This window comes from Corapipo altera, unplaced genomic scaffold (assembly GCF_003945725.1).
Source record: "Corapipo altera isolate COAL_440 unplaced genomic scaffold, ASM394572v1 140b, whole genome shotgun sequence".
NCBI classification, from domain to species: domain Eukaryota; kingdom Metazoa; phylum Chordata; class Aves; order Passeriformes; family Pipridae; genus Corapipo; species Corapipo altera.
The window spans coordinates 44,741-63,942 of record NW_020884956.1 but is presented as its reverse complement, the minus strand read 5'-3'; the positions used below and the strand labels follow the sequence as shown (position 1 = coordinate 63,942).

The 19,202-nt window shown below is 39.2% G+C and overlaps 1 protein-coding gene across 1 annotated transcript in view; it reads right to left on the bottom strand.

The window, feature by feature from the left end:
- The window catches only part of LOC113956804 (transcription initiation factor TFIID subunit 4-like), a gene marked incomplete at its 5' end in the record, with an annotated part of 127,766 nt that overhangs the window by 73,907 nt on the left and 34,657 nt on the right, over positions 1-19,202 (bottom strand). The window contains 2 exons of the mRNA XM_027663724.1: positions 5,905-6,030; positions 7,966-8,096. Of these exons, the coding sequence (XP_027519525.1) occupies positions 5,905-6,030; positions 7,966-8,096 (257 nt within the window). The remainder of the gene's footprint in view (positions 1-5,904; positions 6,031-7,965; positions 8,097-19,202) is intronic.

The window sequence follows — 19,202 nt, the reverse complement described above, 5'->3', positions numbered from 1 at the left end:
CTTTATTAGACCAGACAGCCTGATATTTTAATTGTGAAGAATGAAAGCGCTTTGTGTTAGAGAACTTGCTATCCTATTTATCTGAAACCTGCATAGATCACATTAGGTCTATGGAAATATTGGACTTTCAAAGTATGAAAAGCAGCATATTTTAATGTGTGTATTCAAAGCACAACAGAAATAAGGGGGTTCGTTTACATGTTACCAAACTCCCTAATGTTCCAAACCTCAGCTTTTCCCCTTGCTTGTGTTAAGGAAGGAGGCCACACAAACAGACAATTACACATCTAACAGTGTAGTTTTAAGGGGATTTTGGATTTCACAGAATTGCCTTAAATTAGAAAGCAACAGTATTTTTAAAATAATAAGCCCATGTAATACTTAAATTCAAGCACCAATTACTTTTAAAATTGGAGGATACCCTCCATGTATGCAGATGGACAGACTAATAGTCCTTTGATGTATGTAATTATCAAAATTATTCAGTATTTTGTTGTGATTAGTAATACCAAAGTTGCACTGCTGTTAAATTTTTGTCCCACCAACAAAAAAAAGTTTTCTGTTAGATCTGTAAGAATTTTGAATTCTCAGCTTGTTCCACCTGTGGCAGGAAATGTCTCACCGTGTCTCTCCTGCATTTAGCTACACCTGATCCCAGTAAAGGCACTTGCAGCTCTACTGCCCTTTCCCAATACATACACTGGAGCCTTTAATGCTTCAACTTCATCTTTTTTCATTAAATAAAGTCAAGAGTCACAACTGCAGGTGCTGTGCTGTTGAGAGCCACCGCTGTGCCAACAGTTTCAATTTGAAACCTATTTTTTCCCCATTGATGACATTAGAACTTCACCCACGGCTGTACCAGCTTATAACTTTCACTTCTAATTAAAGAAATTAAATCGGCAACATGAAACACTTTGCTTTCACATTAGCTTTGTTAATAAAAAGTGGAAGTTAAAAGCATCATAGCTGAGGGTGAAACGCTGCTCGATGTTACGGCCACGTTGGGGTGGAATGCAAGAGCTCAGGTCTGGGAAATGATTTATACTGAAATCATTAAAATTGCAGTAACAAATTCCTAAAAAATCAGAAAATTATCTCAACACAATGATTCCCCCTTTGCTCTCCTCTCATCAGAATGGAGTTTCGAGTCCATCTCACGGAAGGCTGCTCTCAGAAGAGAGGGGAAGGATTAAATTGGCATGAGAGCTGAACTCAGCTCTGACTCACAGAGCAGCCCCTTCAAGTCATCGCAGGATGTGTGTAAGGGAATCTGCATCACCAAATTTCAGGGAGCTCTCCAATAAAAAGGCCCTTCAGCCCATAGTACTATAAAAATCACTATCATCCATAAATGCTAATTAACTTTGCAAACAACTCTAAACATGACTTTCCATTTACTTATGTAAATTTTCTTTTTACAGAACAGATCTCATTCTTGTGAATAAGATATCTTGTTATATTTAAGATCCAAAAACTTGACAGGCTTGTGCTACTAAAACAGAACACTCAAAATAACAGACTAATGGACTGTATACATTGGAAATTAAATTTCAAAGTTAATTTTATAATAAAATAAACATGCATTTAGCCACTTTGAGCAGATGAATTAACACAGTAATTTTAACATGATCCACTTTATTGTAGATTATAACACACAAGTATGATTCATTCATGTTCTGAAAACCAGGACAACCCCAAGCTGTGTATCTTCACTGCATAAAGCACCACTCTAAAAAAAAAAAAAAAATCAGAAATAAAATCAAACAAACAACAACAAATCAGCTACAACCTCCTACTCCTCCTGCTGCCAGAAATATTTCCATTACTAGACCAGAACTTCCTTCAATCTGACAGGCACCACCTGCATTTCCCAGGTTTTGGAATCAGCTCTGAAGGCAGTAAGAACACAGATTTACTATGTAGGACCCGTGCTTTGTTGGGTTTGGTTTTTTTTTAGAAAGTCCACACAACACACACCATGTCAAATGTAAATTCCTCAAGTGATTTTAGCCTGGCTTTTGACCTTTCTGCAGCTCTTCCCTCAGCTCTTCCTGCTCTTTCCTGTACCAGTCACCTCAGAGCGGAGCAGGAGATGTCTGGCCCTGCACACTCCTGGGAACAACAGCCAGTGGGGCCTGACTGGGAAAACAAACAAGGGCCAGGAGGTGACTCTCCCAAATACTTCCTTCAAAGAGACTGTATAAGATGGACCCTCCCTGTGCCTTTGGCACGTGTCAGGAAGGAACCCAAAAGTACTGACAACTCAGGGTCTCCCTGCAGAGCTGCTGCACAGGACACCTCAGAGTGCCTGAGTGTGGGAAACAGGAGCTGCTCCAGCAGCAGGAGGTGACTGGACCTCACAGCCTGGGGACCAAGATGTCTTTAAACACTTCTGTGATAGAAAGAATTACTGGGAGTATATTAGAGAAATGCTTTGGGTCACACGGTCTAGGTTGGTATGGGGACACTGGGGGACACAATGCAGGACCCCCGAGGTGCAAGAGATCATTCCAGTTCCTAAAACAGCATAGTTGTGCTTTCAGGTTTTAGGTTTTTCATTTAAAAGAAATTATCTGTTGCATTGCTACTGTAGCATAGTATGGTTTTGGCCTTTCCTGTAAAGTTTGTCCTCCCCCACAATCTCTCACTGGAATGAGAACATCAGTTGTTGTGCTTCTAAGCTTGTGATACGAAGTTTCTATTTCTCAAGTATTTCCCAGGCATGGGACATAAGATTTTGTTAATATTCTCTCATTTAACAACCTAAATAATACTGCTATTTTGTTACTTGTGAGCTTCACAACTAATTTTAACTTAGTGACTTTTCTCACAATGTCAAAAATTGTATTTTTTGAAACCTTTTTTTTCTTCTATCTGCCCATCTGATTTGTTCTGTCATTCTCCCCAAGACAGTTTCTGAAGCAAACCCAACCCCATCTGGGTGCTCACAAATCCTGCAAACACATCCTACTGTTACAACTGAAATTGTGGTTGCAGATCAACCACAACACTCCTGTCAAATATTTTCCTTTCTCCTCCTAATGAAACCAACCCATCACACAAAACAACAAAAACCTGCAAACCTGACACTTTCTTTGACCATCATTTGCATTTTTTTTACCCCTTACTGAACTCTAATGCAAAATTACCTAATTGGCTTCAAGGCTGCCCAAAGACTCATGCTGCCTCCCCTTTGATTTCAATCTATTCCTTCATTTTTCATTATCTTCTCCACTGATTATTCTGTGATTAGGTTGATTATTTAATACCATCCACTCCAGTGCCCGAAACATTTCCTTCACTATCTTACTCCTTGTCAAAACCTGGACTTTGGCTGTTAACAAGGCTCCAAACTGTAAACAATTAAAAAAGAATTTTCACTGTGCACATTCAACCTGTTTATGTTCTTCCACACAAGACAGTAGATGAGGTACCACTGGCAGGAAGTTTTGAAACTTTCATTAAACATGTTGCAAAATAATATGTCAAAACACAAGATAAAAGATCATTCTGTTTGTCTAAAAGGCCCATTAAGAAGCTGCAGTTAAAAATAAAAATAAGTATGATTTTTAGATTTAAGCACCTGCAGTAAAAAAAAACAAAACAAACCAAACAGCAATTTCTATTTAAAACCCAAATTTTTCTGTCCTTTATAAAGACAACACTGTCAAGAAGACAAAGGTGCCATGGTTGGAGAAACATCACATTTGCATGTGGATATTTCAGTCTGCAGAGTCAGTGTAACCATCACCCCCTTTGCAGACACCATCACTGTTTATCAGGGCAGATTTTAACTGTGCCACTACAGTTACTGCATCCTCTCCACAAGAACCGAGATATCCTTAGGCAAGTTCATAAAGGACCCTAAAAAAACCCCAAATCCATGGGAAGGAATAAGTGTGTAGGAATTCAGAACAAAGACCTCAACAGATATCACTGGACATGGACAGGGGTTTTTGCATTTCAGCAGCACCACAGATCCTAAGGAAATAATGAAAAATCTGTTCTTTAGAATAAAAAATTGTAATCTCACCATATTTTTGCCAAACTATGTCCTACATAAGTCTTGCAATAGGTTGTCAATCCATTGGGATAGAATGGGGAGCAGCAGCTGAACACTGCACAAAGTTCAGTTCCAAAGTGGTATTTACCTTTAAATCACCACATCTCACAAGCACCTCCCCAGAGGTTCACAACATCCTCAACTTCTCTCTCTAAACATTAATACTGATAAATCAGCACTGCTCTGCCATGGCCACTCTGTGGTTTGGGTTTGGTTTTTCAATACCTCCAGGTATTTTTCTAGGATACCATGTGTTTATGCCAAGCTGTCTCCTACGACTCCCTGGTTAGGAAGTTGATTTGTGCATTCATTACTTTCATTAAGGCAATTTTTTCAAATCAATCAAGGGACTCTTTTACATTTGTTTGTTGCAGAATTCTTCAATTTGCTCTTCCTGTAACCTGTAGGAATCAAACTTGAAGATCATGTATTTATTTCCTAAATTTTGACTTCACAGGAGTTTATATTATTCAAGACTAAAACAACAACTAAAAAAAACCAACCCAAACTAAAGAATATCAATTCATGAAGGAATTCAGGTTGGAAGGAACAATGGGAGGTCATCTAACCCAATCTCAGATCAATCTGCTTTGTGCAGTCAGGGAAACATTTTTGAACTAAGGACTATAAGCTACTGCATTTTTCTCAATGTCCATTAAAAAAGCAACCAAAACAAACAACAAGCAGCAGGATACACAGAAAACATGATTCATCAAGATGCATTCACTGAATGGAGAAAACAGGATAAATAATAAATAGGCATTTCTTTATTTCTAATGAATAAGAATTAAGAGTGAAAACAGGAAATCTATTTTCATCAAAACATTTGAAGAGTATCTAATGTTATGGGAAAATCTGTGGAATATTTACAATGTGAGCAATTATAAATTAAGAGTGCAAAGAGGACAGATTAAAGTACCCTAATTGAGAAATAGATTTCTGAAACAAGCAAGGCTAGGTTTAAAAAAAAAAATAAAATCTCTCAATTCGTGAACATTATTGGCACAAAATCAGGAGGCTGTGCTGCAACTGAACATTGAGTTGTTCTGTATAATCTTTTCAGCATATAAAATAAATAATTAAATGAAAATTCAAATACAATTAGAAATGGGACAACTAAGGGATAAACTTATTTGCAGTTTGATGTGATATACATATAATTAAATTTACAGTCATAAGCAGGAGATTTATCTATACCTATGTGCTCTTGAAACAATATTATCTGAGTTTGTTCTATTGCATGTATAAAAATTGAGTTTCTGGAATTGAAGTTACAAAGGAGCAAAGTCCAGAAGAACTGATAGCTCACTGAAGACAGGCACGAATCAATCATATAATGCAGTTACAGAGAGGTGACTGGAACACAAATTAGGATAAACAAATGAAAAACACTGTTTAAAAACAAAGTCTAGAAACTTAAGAAGTAAAAAGCCTCAAAAAAAAGAATCCCCAAGAATTTACTGAATTGTGTTTAAATACCAGAAGTGTGAGGTATGATTTTCAAGGGGCACAGAAACCCTGGCATCTTTTAAATTTCAAAGGCAATTGAAAAATTATTTCCCAGAGTTACTTTGAAAATTTTAGCCATTGTCTCCTGTATTCCCAAGAATTCATCAAATCCAGAGCTGTATCCTCAAAACACAGAAGAATTCCAGTCAGGTAGGTCTGGAGTCATCCCAGATCAGAGCTTGATTGAAGGAGTTAAAGGTGTGAGGGCTCAACAGTATTTTTGTTGTAAGACACAAAATGTGTTTATGAAACAGATCCCACAAAATTAAATAATTGTTTACAGACTATGAATGGTTAAGTAGTTAAAAAAAATAGAGTAGAACTGATACCTTGGCAGCCTTTAACAAGATTTCCCTCTCTTGTTCATCTTTCCTTTGCTTTTCTAAACGCTCCAGCTGTTCAAAGAACTTTAACTGTGCTCGGACGTCTGTAGCTTGTTCGTACCACTCATCATCCTGCAAAACAGGGACAGTGTTCTACAAAAACAGGCTTTTTTACAACACTATGCATTTCAGGGCTGAAGGTGTTGTACATTAAAATCTTTCCGTTGTATGAACCATAAAAAGAACATTTCTATTTTTTAAGCCTATGGCTAGTAATGCTGCTACAATCTGATTATTTAATTAATATCTAAGCAAATCAAAAAACCACAAGATTGATTTATCGGCACCTGAGACATCAAACAGTTTAAAAAAAACCCAAACCAACAGACTTACTGACGAAAAACCTCTAAGATGTTTATTACTGAATAATCCCAGATACAGTTTATAACCAGGCTTATAACCTAAAATTCCTGTATCTGTACTCATCTTGAACTAGTAGCAGACCTTATCAAGATGCAGAATTATAAAAGCATTAAAGTTAAAAATTCACTTGAAAATAAGCCTCTAATGACAATTAAAACTGAAGCTTATTGCAACTAAGAGCATGTAAGCTTTCTTAGTACACAACAACCACAAGAGTTTGTGACACGAGCCACGTGGGAACACTTAGAATGTCAGTCAGAAAAATAAGTGATCCACATTACTACCATCCTATTTATCTACTTAATGTTTGCTTTTTTGACTGCAATGCTTTGAAATCAAAGAAGACCGTTAAACAAAAAAAATATAAAATGCAATGACAATGCTACAATTTAATCAGAGACAATGCTCATTTTTTCCTAAGAATGTGTTAAGATATTATTTTAAATGCATCTTTGGCTTAAGATGGACTAAGTGAATTGTTTTCTCCTCAGACACCGTCCTAGAGAGAAGAAAGGAGGGATTTAACTCGCTGAAGCTGACAAAGAATACTGGAAAGAAACAAGGAGATTTTCCTTTTAGTCCAATATAGCAGAATATATCCATCAACTGCAATGAAAGACATAAGTGTAGGTAATAATCAGGAATAGTGGCCTTTATTTTTGTAATGCATTTTCTATCACAGTAATGCTGACTGTAGTCAGAGATGCCAAAGGTGATTATTTCTGCAAATATCACATGGAATTAGTCCGACTGTGACTCAGGTTTGGGAAACAGGTGGGCAAAGATGCAGTCCAAAGATGTTTGATCAAAATTCCACTCCAGGAAAACAAAACAGTACACAGCAAAACCAAGCAAAAAACTAATCCAGAGCTACTCAATGTATATATATGCTAAAGAAATCTAAACACAGTTTAGACAACACACAACCAGTTAATGCCATCTTGCTTTTACACCAGTTTAACAACTATTAGCATCTTACTTCTATAGAAAAAGGTACTTCAAATATATCAATAAGGATGTTTGATTAATTTGAATTTCAACCTGGTTTGCAGATTCTTATTTAAATTTCCCCCCTGGTTTAACATATCAAAGTTGTTTCAGTTTTCTTCAGGAACACAACCACTAACAAAAGAATCAGAGTAGCATTTTACCTTTAAATGCTCTTTTTAAAGAGAAAATCATGTTTAATTACAGCAAAGAATTTAGAGCAGAATTCTTTAGTTACTCATTTAAGACACGTTGGTAGCTTTTGCAAAATACTAATATTTCTCACAGCCAAGGACACGTAAAGTTACTACAGATTCTGAAATACCAAAGCAATTTTGATCCAATTAACAGATACCTTGGTCAAAAAAGGGGTTGTCAAGAACCAACAGCCCATGAGCAGAAATAGCTCAGCAGATGCTCCGTGTCAGACACCTCAGCAGAGAAAGACAAAACAATTCACACACAAATTCTGTCGCAGAGGAGGAGGATGGAGCTGACAACAGATCTCCCATCCCACCTCTTTCTGTTTGCTGAGGTGGTCAAACCTGCAACTAAGACAAGCTTTGCACCCAGAATGAACCAAAACATCTCCATGTGCTAAGAAAAACCAGCACCACACCTCTCTGTAAAATATAACACCTTTGTTTGTACACTTACTTTGTAGGATTCCATGCGGTGCTGGGTTATCACTGTCACTTTTTCTATCACTGTCCTCAATCTGTTCTGTGTTGCATGGGAAATAAAAGTAACGACCTCAGCTGGCACATCAGTAATTCCTAGTTTTTTAGCTAAAGCAAAGAAAACAAAACAAAACAGAATTAGCTTAACCCCCCACAGATGAAACCCCAAAGTTCTAAAGGGCTTTAAGTCATAACTTCATTTTCTTGAACAGGAAAATCCATGACCGTGTATTTACATGGCTTTGGTGACACACTCATGATCCCTTGAAAAGGATGTGACTGTACTTTAAAAGTTTTAAAGAGAAATCAGAGAATTTCTTTAACGCTTGAAAGCATTTGAGAACTTTGCTGAAGTTTATCCTAATATATTACAAGAAAGCATAACAGAATATGAGACAATTTGAATTCTCAGTTGTTCTACACAAGAAAAAGCAATTTGTTGTCAGAAGCATTACTGTAAATGAATTTCAGTGTCCATGAGGTGAGGCTGCAGCCCAAAGCACACTGTTCCATCCTTTAGCCTCCACTATTGGCATAGTACTGACAACAGAAATTCTTTAGGGAAAAAAATCCCTATTAATTGAATATGAAGAAGTAAAGTCATATAAAAAAGTTATTTAGAAACACCAGTTGTCCCCCAAACACATATTCATAGCTACTTGGACATTTGATACTTCATGCTGAGTTTATAAGAAAAGCAAACAGTCTGCAGTCTAATGTATTGATATATTTAAAAACACCTAAGCTACTGAAAGAATGATATAGGTAACACTTAAGGATTCCTAAATTCATCAAAATAATTACTAAGTATTAGATATAAAACCGTAGATACACAAATATACACACCAATCTAAACTACAGTCCTACCAAGGCCTATATGTGAGTTGTCCCAGCAGGACAGTTTTCTGTATAGCAAACTCCCTGTGTGCACACATAGATATATATATTTCATACAGGAAAACATCAGTAGTTGCATTTTGTGCAGATCATTAGAGATGACCCACCATAAAGGAATAAATAAGCTGATTATACCGAGTCAGTTTTCCACTGAATGAGCACGAAACTTCTCAGAGCGCTTTGGCTGGGACACATAACGAGTATGCAAACCACACAGGACGTTTGTTTGAGACTATTTGGGAAAGTGTGAACTGCAGGAGGAACCCTTGGTTGTGGAGGGGCCTCCGAGCCAACACAAACCTGGGAGGCTTGCTTGTTTGGCGAGGCATTCCCATCTCTGCCCGGCCAAACTCCAGGGCAAGGAACCATCACACGTCTAAAAATGAGGTGGAGGAAGGGAGCACCGGGGTGTTCCCATCACCCCGTGTGTGACGGGAGCGGTGTGTTCCCATCACCCCGTGTGTGTGTTCCCATCACCCCGTGTGTGACGGGAGCGGTGTGTTCCCCGGCTGGGTGCTCAGTTCCACCCCCGTGTGTGATGGGAGCAGTGTTCCCACCACCCCGTGTGTGACAGGAGCAGTGTGTTCACATCACCCTGTGTATGTGTTCACATCACCCCGTGTGTGACGGGAGCGGTGTGTTCCCCAGCTGGGTGCTCCGTTCCATCCCCGTGTGTGATGGGAGCGGTGTGTTCTCCGACTGGGTGCGGGTGCTCTGTTCCATCCCCGTGTGTGATGGGAGCCGAGCTAGCAGCGCTCGGCAGCACCGCCGGCTCCTGTCAGCGCCCGCTCCATCACCGGGAGCGGTCCCTTCCTGCGTCTCCATCACTGGGATCAGCCCCTTCCCTCGGCTCCTGCCCCGCCGGGATCGGCCCCTTCCCGCGGCTCCTGCCGAGCCCATCTCAGTGCTGCTGTACCCCGGCTGCGCTGCCGCGCCTCCCACGGCACAATTCTCCTCGCCAGCTCTTGCCGGTGTTCGTTTTTTTAATGATTCTTTGAAGTCGTTACCTCTTCAACCGAGTTAAGCCATCGCCGGCTCCGTATCGCACACGTTACCCTAAGGACTGCAGCACAATGTACATATATATATGCCTTTTAACTGATTTTCGCCTTATCGTGGAAAAAACTAAATTAAACCTTTCTTGGTGCCCAATTTGTGGTGTGTAATAGAGCTGGAACCCCGCTCAGGCTGCTGAGAGCTGAACGTGTAATGGAAAGCAGACACACACATTAAATCCCAAGGCTGCAAGTGCCACCCAGGCAAATGAAGTCCTTGAAGTCAGGAGGACGATTCCTATGGGCAGGAGAGACCCCTCCGAGTCAGACTGGCACTGTCAAGGCCTACTTGAGCATGCACCATTTTATTATGCAAACATGTGTAAGCAAAGCCATCAATCAAAAAACCCTAATCTGAAGGATAAAATGCAAGAAAGAAGGTAAATTTAATTAACTAGTATCCAGAAATGAGATTTGAAATGGAAAATTCTGCTAAGTATTCTAGGTAAGGGTATGAGTGAGTTATTGGTAAAATTCTTTGAATCTCAGTGGTGTAATTACAGCTACCCAACTTCCCTGAAAACACACACACTCCTTTCCTAATAAAGAACTGTCACCATCTTGGTTTTTTCACAATAAAGGTTTTCCTAATTTTAAGACTTTATTCTAAGTAAATTCAACAACTAGACGGCTTGTCTTGTCCATTTAACTCTTCAGAAACTCAACCATAACCAACAGACCTTTCTGAGATGCCTGGTTCCTTCAGATTCTTGTCCTTTGTCCTCTTCATCAGCCTCTGCAATATCCCAGTAACTTTCTTCTCCTGAAGTCCCTCAACATAGTATTCTCAAGTCCAGAAAAGTACCTGGAGGCCATGGAGTCCCTCAGGAATCTGTCCTGGGACTTGGCCTGTTTAACAGCTGTCTCAGTGACCTCGGGGGTGAGCCACAAACCATCCTCACCACAGATGGCACCATACTGAGGTGCAGAGGGAAAGGAACCTCAGGAAATTCCTGAAGGATGAGTGCAAAGCACCTGGGATGGACTCACTCTCTGGAACAACACCTCCTAGGGCAGCAGCACTGATGGGAAGCAGGAAGAGCCTGGAGGCCAGCAGGCTGTCCAGGATCCAGCAGTGCACCCTGGCAATGATGAACACGAGCAGCACAGTGGGCTGTGTCTACAGCAAAACGGTGGATCAACGGGAACCAAAACATCAAGGGAAGAAATTCTTCCTCCTCACCCAGCCCACATCCAGAATACTGCCATTTTGGGTCACCTGGTACAAAAAAAACTTGAAAAAACTTGAGTCCAAGGAAAAGTCAGCAGGTGGTTATGGAGTTGGAGCATACGACCTGTAAGAGGAGAATCTGAGGGTTCATCCTGGAGAAAGAGGGCTTAGGGGGGAATTTATTGCAAAGATGGAGTCAGACTCTTTATTGAGGCTGCCTGGAAGAAGAATGAGACATAAATTCATAAACTGAAACAGCTGTTTCTGACTGGATATAGGGAAGAATTCTTTTATGAAGACAATTAAGTATTGGAACACTTTGCACAAAATAGTTATAGACTCTCCCACCTCCCAGGATTTTAAGACTCAGGTAATGCCCTAAACAACCTTGTCTGAATTTAATGTTGACCCAGGTTTGAGCAAGAGACTGGACCAAGTTATAACCTGAGTGATTCAATGATCCCTGTCCTGCATGTCCTTCTGTATTCCCTATTACAGCACAACACCCTTAGATCCCTCACACATGTAGGATCACCCCTGGCACATCTCCCCGTCCGTGTTTGTCCAGTTTGCTGGTTGGGCACCCTGAGGACAGCCCGGCCAGTCTGTCCCACACTGCTCACTGGCAGCCAACCAGGCAGAGAGCAAAGAAAGGGAAAAAAATCCATTGATTTCCCCCTCAACTCCGACACACAGAGGGGCTCTCCAGCTCCTGATTTATCAATGGACTCAAAAATGACCTGAAGGGGAAAACAAAAGGCAAATGGACTATTCGATCACTTAAGGCTAGAATTCTTTGGAAAACAGGATAAGGAAAAAAGAATACCATTTTCCCCCCAAATGAATTAGCATCAAGAAAGCAGACTACAAAAAGATAAATTTTTAAAAAGTCAACTTGTCATGCACAACATTCATCATGTGTGGAAGCATCATCACATCTTCCCTGCTCTAAATTACACCAGTTAAAGTCCTGTTAGCATAGGATGTGAGAAGCAGGGTGCATTCCAGAGCTCTATACTACATGGAGATTTGGCAGGCTGCTGAAATACTTGGATTGTACTTGGGGCAAGGGTGGGAAAACTACCAATTTCATCTACACTTGGAAATTGTGGCCTAGTTATACTTTCCTACACAGCTGTTCACACCACTGGATTGATCCACTGACCCAAGAGAGGTTGTGATACCACTGCTCAGAGATTGTCTTGTTCTGCTTTCTGCTACTCAGAAAAAATGCCAAATAGAAACTGAACCTACACAAAGGGCTGAAATCTGTTAATTTTCATATGTTTCTGTATTAAATGCTTAGTATTATTTTTCTTCACTGTCACATCTCCTGAGTTTCATCCACTCTCATTTATAAAAAGCACACTGGAATTCCATCAAAGGAAAATAATGCTGATCTCTATATAGGAAATTCCTGACATATTCTTCTAGTCTGCATAATTACTTTTCCCAGTTTTAACACAGAAAGGCTTCTCTTCCCTTTTTCAAGATTCTCTAAAGTGATAATGATCTGGGAACAGAAATACAATCCATATTTTTAAGAAATGTGTATATACACATATATATTCTATAATACTAAACATAGTTAATTGTATTGCAAAACACAGATATCCTCACTATTATTCATCTTTCTAACCAAGTCACTGGACAGTGGCTTCATCTAGAAATATTTTTATTTAGGCTCTAGTATTCTCAATTCTGAATTGCACCATCTGATCATTGCACTAACTCTACAATATATACACTTACATATGACCAGGAACCAAAAATCCAAAGAGAAAATTAAGACTAAACAACAAAAAAAATTAACTTACTTCTATCAATAGACTGCTTTCCCCTGTTTTTTTCTTTACAAAAGTTGAACTTCTTTCGGATTTTTAGGTGATCATCTCAATGGGCTTTAAGTTTGATGATGTGACAATCTTAACTTGTAGTCTTATGACCAAAACCATCATGATATGTGTAATTTGAAAAGAGTTGTTTACTTCTTTTAAATAATACATTTGTTAAATTTAGACATTTGGATAACAAGTATATGCTTCAAGTCTTTAAAGTTACTTCAGCAATGTAATTTTGAACTTTTCCTGGAGCTATGATAAAAACATCATCAAGGTTAACAACAAAAAAGGAGCTGGAGCAAAGCAATGCTCTAAGCTATAATTTTAACCTATCTCTCCACTTGAATTTGAGTTTTGATATTTTTAAAGACACAACTAAGGTCATATTCTTTATTCAAGTGCTCTTGCCAGATCTCTTTACACCAGAACTGTACAAGACCATCAAGAATTGATGGCTGATTGCACGAACACTTCAGCTCTTTGTGGCAGGACTTGGTTACAACACACCCTCAGAGGCATCAGAGGCTACCAAAGCAGTCAGTTGAGTCACACTATCCTATATAGGAAATAGGAGGGACAAATTAATACCCCCAAAGTCCAAATTTTGAATCTGCCAAGCATTACAGAACAACACAATAGTCTGACTACATGTTAATTCTTAATTACATGTTTGGAAGCTTTAATAGCAAACCCTGGTTCAATCAGAATTTAATAAAGATCTATACTATATGAGACAGCATGCAAGAAGTGTGTTAGAATATTTTGTTACAAATAAATAATATTATATTTAAAAGTGTGAGATATTGCAATAGAGTTTCTATAAAGTCAGAACTTGTATATAAGTTCCAAAAACCTTGAGGGAAAAAACGTTCAGCAATATTATTCTGATATTGGCATGTGTGTCAGTAGCACAAGATTGTTTTTTACAAACATAAAAGCACCTAAACCTTGTAATTGAAAACTTTTCAGGTCCCAAGAAGTGAAAAGCCTGCTGTCATCTGCTTAGCTATCTGAAAGGTACTAGCTTTGCTGCACTTTAAAAGTTTAATTATATTTTATTGATCAAAAACTGAAACAAATCATAAGGAGAGTACTGCCCTATTTGAGAAGCAGAAGAAAAATACTGTCTTTGCAGATAGGCTTTCAAAGAATCAAAAAGTTACTTTAATAATTTATACTTTAAGAGGACTGACAGGATTGAGATCAAAGATTAAAAAAAATTATTTGTAAAACATCAGGTCTGACTCTGATTATTGATGTGATAAATTATTGAGTGCCTGAATAAAATCTCTTTACGTTTACACTTAAAACAGAAAAACCTTGAAGAACTGGCTTTAAACAGTTAAACAGCATCCATTTCGGGCTTGAGTTTGTCTTGTCCTTCACCAGAAACAAGGAGGGGTGCATAATTAGTGTCTATTTGCCCTAGCCACAGGTCAGCCAGAAATGCAGAAAGCACTCAATCCTATCATTCTAATACCAGCAGCAGCTTCTTAAACTTTAAATTGTGTGCATGAAATATTGCCCCACGATGAAACTGGACCCAGCCTCCCTAGGCCCAGGCCTCTCCTGCCATTAGAGCTGGCTTGCATACCACAAAATAGAGACAAAAGTTCATCCCCTTTGGATCTGAGACATTGTTTAAGCTTTTATTTAACCTCATTCAACAGCATCACCTCTGGAATAATGCAGCAAAGCAGCACCTGGCCATACCCACCCAGCTCCCTCATCCCCACAGCACAAGGTGCTGGGCTGTGCCCTGGGCTGCACCTACACTCGTAGGCTCGAGCCCCTTCCTCTGTTATTCCAACAGAACCACCACAGTTTTAGGCACCTCAGCCCCCCTGCAATCTTTCCCATCAGGAAAATGCTATTTTGGTATTGGAAACACTACCACTTGAATTTCTGCAGCCTTCAAACTATTCGATTCTTTCATAAATTCCATTCCTTCATTTCAACAGCATAAAGGAAACCGAAGATTTTATAGTTCTGCTGTAGGTGTCAGCAGTGAAATACCTGAAACACCTTAAACTCTGCACAATTACATGTAATTAAATACAACACAAGACTTACAATACACAGGAACTCTGGAAACTATGAGCTGAAAAGATTGGGGTGTAGGGGAGAGCAGTTCACCTTCTAAAAGCAGACAAGCAGTATTTGTATGTCCTAAGACACAGCATGTGTGGTCTCTACAGAAAGCAAGTCACAAAATCAACAGAAAGCAATGGGTACTTTGATACTACTGAATTCATAACTCTAAACTGAGCAACCTCAGTTAACTATCAGGCTGACTAAACACAAAGGGGAAACAACTCTAATGCACTAAGGACCCTGGACACCCGGAAAAGCATAAATAGCAATTATGGAACTTACTTCTCCCAACCTCATCGGGTGGAACTTAAGAACAGGGTGTATCTTCCACAGAGCAGTGTTCTCTACCTACAAAGTAATCCATCAACACTGCATTCCTGGTGCTATAAGGGGAAAACCCAACCCCAAATATGAAGCTAGAGAGTGAGGGATGGAACACAGGAAAGGAAAAAACTGAGGAGTTGTTTGGGCACAGAATATCCTGGAGTTGTGGTAGGGAGCCACACTTTTACTACTAAAAACTTTAGGCAGAGCTCATTAAACAGCGTGATAGCACAAACAGCAACTCCTAGTTCTGATGACTGAGATTAGAGATTCCTGGGGGTGTGAGATAACCTAGTGATCCCAGGCAATAGAAACAGTATGGTGATTTTAGCTGTAATTTTCTGGTTTCAGTCCCTTAAATAAAAACTTCACTTTAGGTCTTTCATACAAACTAAATGCATAATAATTTAACCAATGCTGACTCGTCCTGTTAAGCCTGTCTGGTGCTGGAAGACAGGACGAAGAAAGGAGAGACCATAAAACTTCAGTTGCTCCCTTCACAAAAACAGCCAATGGAGTTGCTGGAGCAGCACCTCTGAGGAACCTGTGACCTGGGGTGTGTTTGGGGGAGCCCCAGGGGAGGGAGTGTTCCTGCCAAAGTAGGGAGAACCTGTGCCAAGTGCCTTGAGACCTGGGACAGGACTCCCTCGAGCAGGTACAAACCAGCACCCCCTCTGTGAGGGCCAAGATTATATTCCACAGCTCCAACCAGCTGAAAGCAACGGGAAAGATTCTGTAAACCAACATCTGATACTGCTCAACACTACACTTCCAGTTCACCTTCACAGGGAATAACTGATTGCATTACAGAGAATGACTTTTATCACCTCCTAATTGTTATTTACAAAACAATGGAAGACCCTACACTAATTACTTCAGTAAGTTTTTTTGTAAAAAAAACATTCCTCCTCTCACAGGGTAAGAATTATCTCATGAGCCAGCTTCTGGATAAAAGTGGACAATCTCCCTGAGAACTCCCAACTTTGGGAGTAGTATTTGGTTGTAGTATTTGCTCCTTGCTTCTTCAGAACTACCCACCTTGAGATGATTGCCCAGGAAGCATTTTGTAAAACTGAGAAACCGATGAAACATTAGTTATTTTTTAAAAGTAACTTAATAAATTCCAAACTTGCAGATTAAAATCCTCAAAATCCACAGCCATTTTCAGTGCAGGACACAGCAGGAAAAAAAGATAACCAGCCATACAACTGTAATGTAACCTAAAAGAATAAAAATGCTGAATAAACACTACACAATTTTTAATATTCTCTTCTCCTCCTGCTCCCTCCAAAGTAAATGCCAACCAAACTATTTTAGCAAAGTAAGATTCAACTAAGACTCTTGAGCTCTGTAGTGTGAATGCACTGGTACAACACCACTCAAAGTGTGTTTCAGGCACTATAGTGGATTTAACTTATTCAGTACAAACTACACCATAATAGTTATGTATTCATATAATTGTATAAAAAGTTAAGTAAAGCTACACTGCATAATATAGTCCATCGTCCTTTTTCTAACACCAGTAGTGGGAGATGCTGCCAGAAGACTATTTGAAAAAAAAAAAAAAAAGGTGTGTAGAGCTAACTGTGCACCAAAACACAGCCTCAGTCTGTCCTAAGTTAGAGCATCTTACCAGTCTCTCTGTCAGGTCAAGATGGAATGCTTTCACATTAATTTTTCAAATAACCTTTTGAATCTGAAACATCCTAAAACAACAAGTTCCACAACTTAACTACCCACCTGGCAAAAGCAACCTTTTTGCTTGTTTTGAACTTTTACCTTCTAATTTTGTTTAAGACCTCTTATTCTTGTCAAGGGAAAACCAGAAAATTAGCTCCATTCTAGAGGGTCATATTGGTGTAATTATTTTAACACAACAGAGCCTGAGAAATAGTTGTTTCCATTCAAAATCTATGTGTAACCCTGGCCAAAATGTCTGATGGTATTTTCTGTGCTTATTCAAAGCTTTTATATGCATGTCAGTAGGATTTGGGACAAGACAAAAAAAATTTCAAGTAGAAAAAGAATTTTTCAAGAATCCTATTTAACCTTACCTCTACAATTAATGTCTTTTGATTAAAGTCATATAAGATGGACCCAAAAAAAGCCTTCACCTCTTTAAGAAGTCTCAACCAGAGGGTAAGTCTGGGAACTCACACATAATTCATACTTTTTGGCAAAAGGAAAAAACTATTTTGAAAAGAGATCTGTTCTAAAGTATATATAACCAGACAATCCAGTTTCCAAACTTCTGACTCTAAGCTAGATAATTAAACAGCTGAAAGGTAGCTATTAATCATCCCTAAAGAGCCTTTTTTATTACCCTTGGTGGTTTGTCTCTACCAGAACCAGGGTAGTCACCAAACAACATTGTGCACAGGTATGGGGAGGCTTGGAAAAGGGAAGGAGTTGCCACAAATCATGGGAGCACATCCATATAAACAGAGCACCTGGGAGGAGAGAACACTTGGCATTCAGACAGCAAGGAAGCCTTACAGCCTGATCAGAGAGGACAGAAGGAATGTAAACTCTGAAGAACCAGAAGGTACTACACGTAATCTGTTCCCTGTTTTCTTCTGCAACTAAGCTGTATGCTTCCTAATTTCTTTCAGAAGAAATCAAAATCTCAATGTGTTAAAGAAAGACAATATCCTTAATTTTGATGTACAATTCCTTCTCTCTAAATAATTCATCTTTAAGATTACTTTTGTGCCATTTGACGCGTATGTTCTAAAAGAAGGGAGGATGTTGAAGTTATTAAAAGGGAGGCACTGAAGGTCAAAGAGTCTCTGAGAACTACATCCAGATCCACATCCTACCCTATAATCCCAGTAACTTGTGCTGCAGCAACTGAACAGTGTGAGCAAAACGCACAAGACAGGAGGGGGTGAGAACTAAAATAGGGGCAGGTCTCAACAAGTCAAATTACAACACACAGATCACAGTTATATGATTCTTTTTTTCTTCATCTTAGTTTTCCCAAAACAAAAAATACAACTCAATAACAATGTCCAAAGACATTTAGGAACATTCAAGAATAAACACAGAGTGACTGCAGAGAACTGGAAAATATGTTCACTATTTTTATGAATAATAGTACATGCCCCAATGCATTTTGTGCATTGATTCACTACACAGTCAAATCAAAAGAGATCATTACAGGGACCAGATCAGGAAGATCTGGAAGACTAAAATGGCAATGACACCAATAGCAGTTCTTAAGAAAACAACAGAGAAGCTGTTAGTTGGGGATTTATCCCGTCTGCTTTTACGCAGATTAGAAAAATGTGCTTCTTAAGCCAAGTTCAAGACACTAAACAGGACCTGAGACTTAAACACAAGCACATGATTATGACAGTACATCAGGTGAGACAGAGATAGGGACAGAGATGGTTGTAAGAACATCAGAGGTGACAAACACAGATGTCAGCATCCTATAGCACAGCAACAGAACACACCCTCCACCACACCCACAGCATTAAAGGAGTACCAACTCCAAGAATTTGCTGGTATGCTTCTGTTCTTTCAAAGCAATTTCTGTGAACAATGCAGCTATTTTGGCAGGTTTTTTTTCCCCCAGAGAAACCATCTCTCTGACACTTTAATCTGAACAGGTACCACTGTTGTCACTACAAGTCTGATGCCAGGCAGACCAGCTAAACATGAGGAACTTCTTAAGGAGGTGAGATGGGCACATCAGACAGAGGATATGCACAAACCCCAGGACATGATAAAGGATACCAGAAGGGCAGGCTGAAGATCATAACTTGAACTTCAAAATGTCAGCACCTTCATCTGTGTATGCCCAGGGTAAGGAGAAAAATTGCCAAGA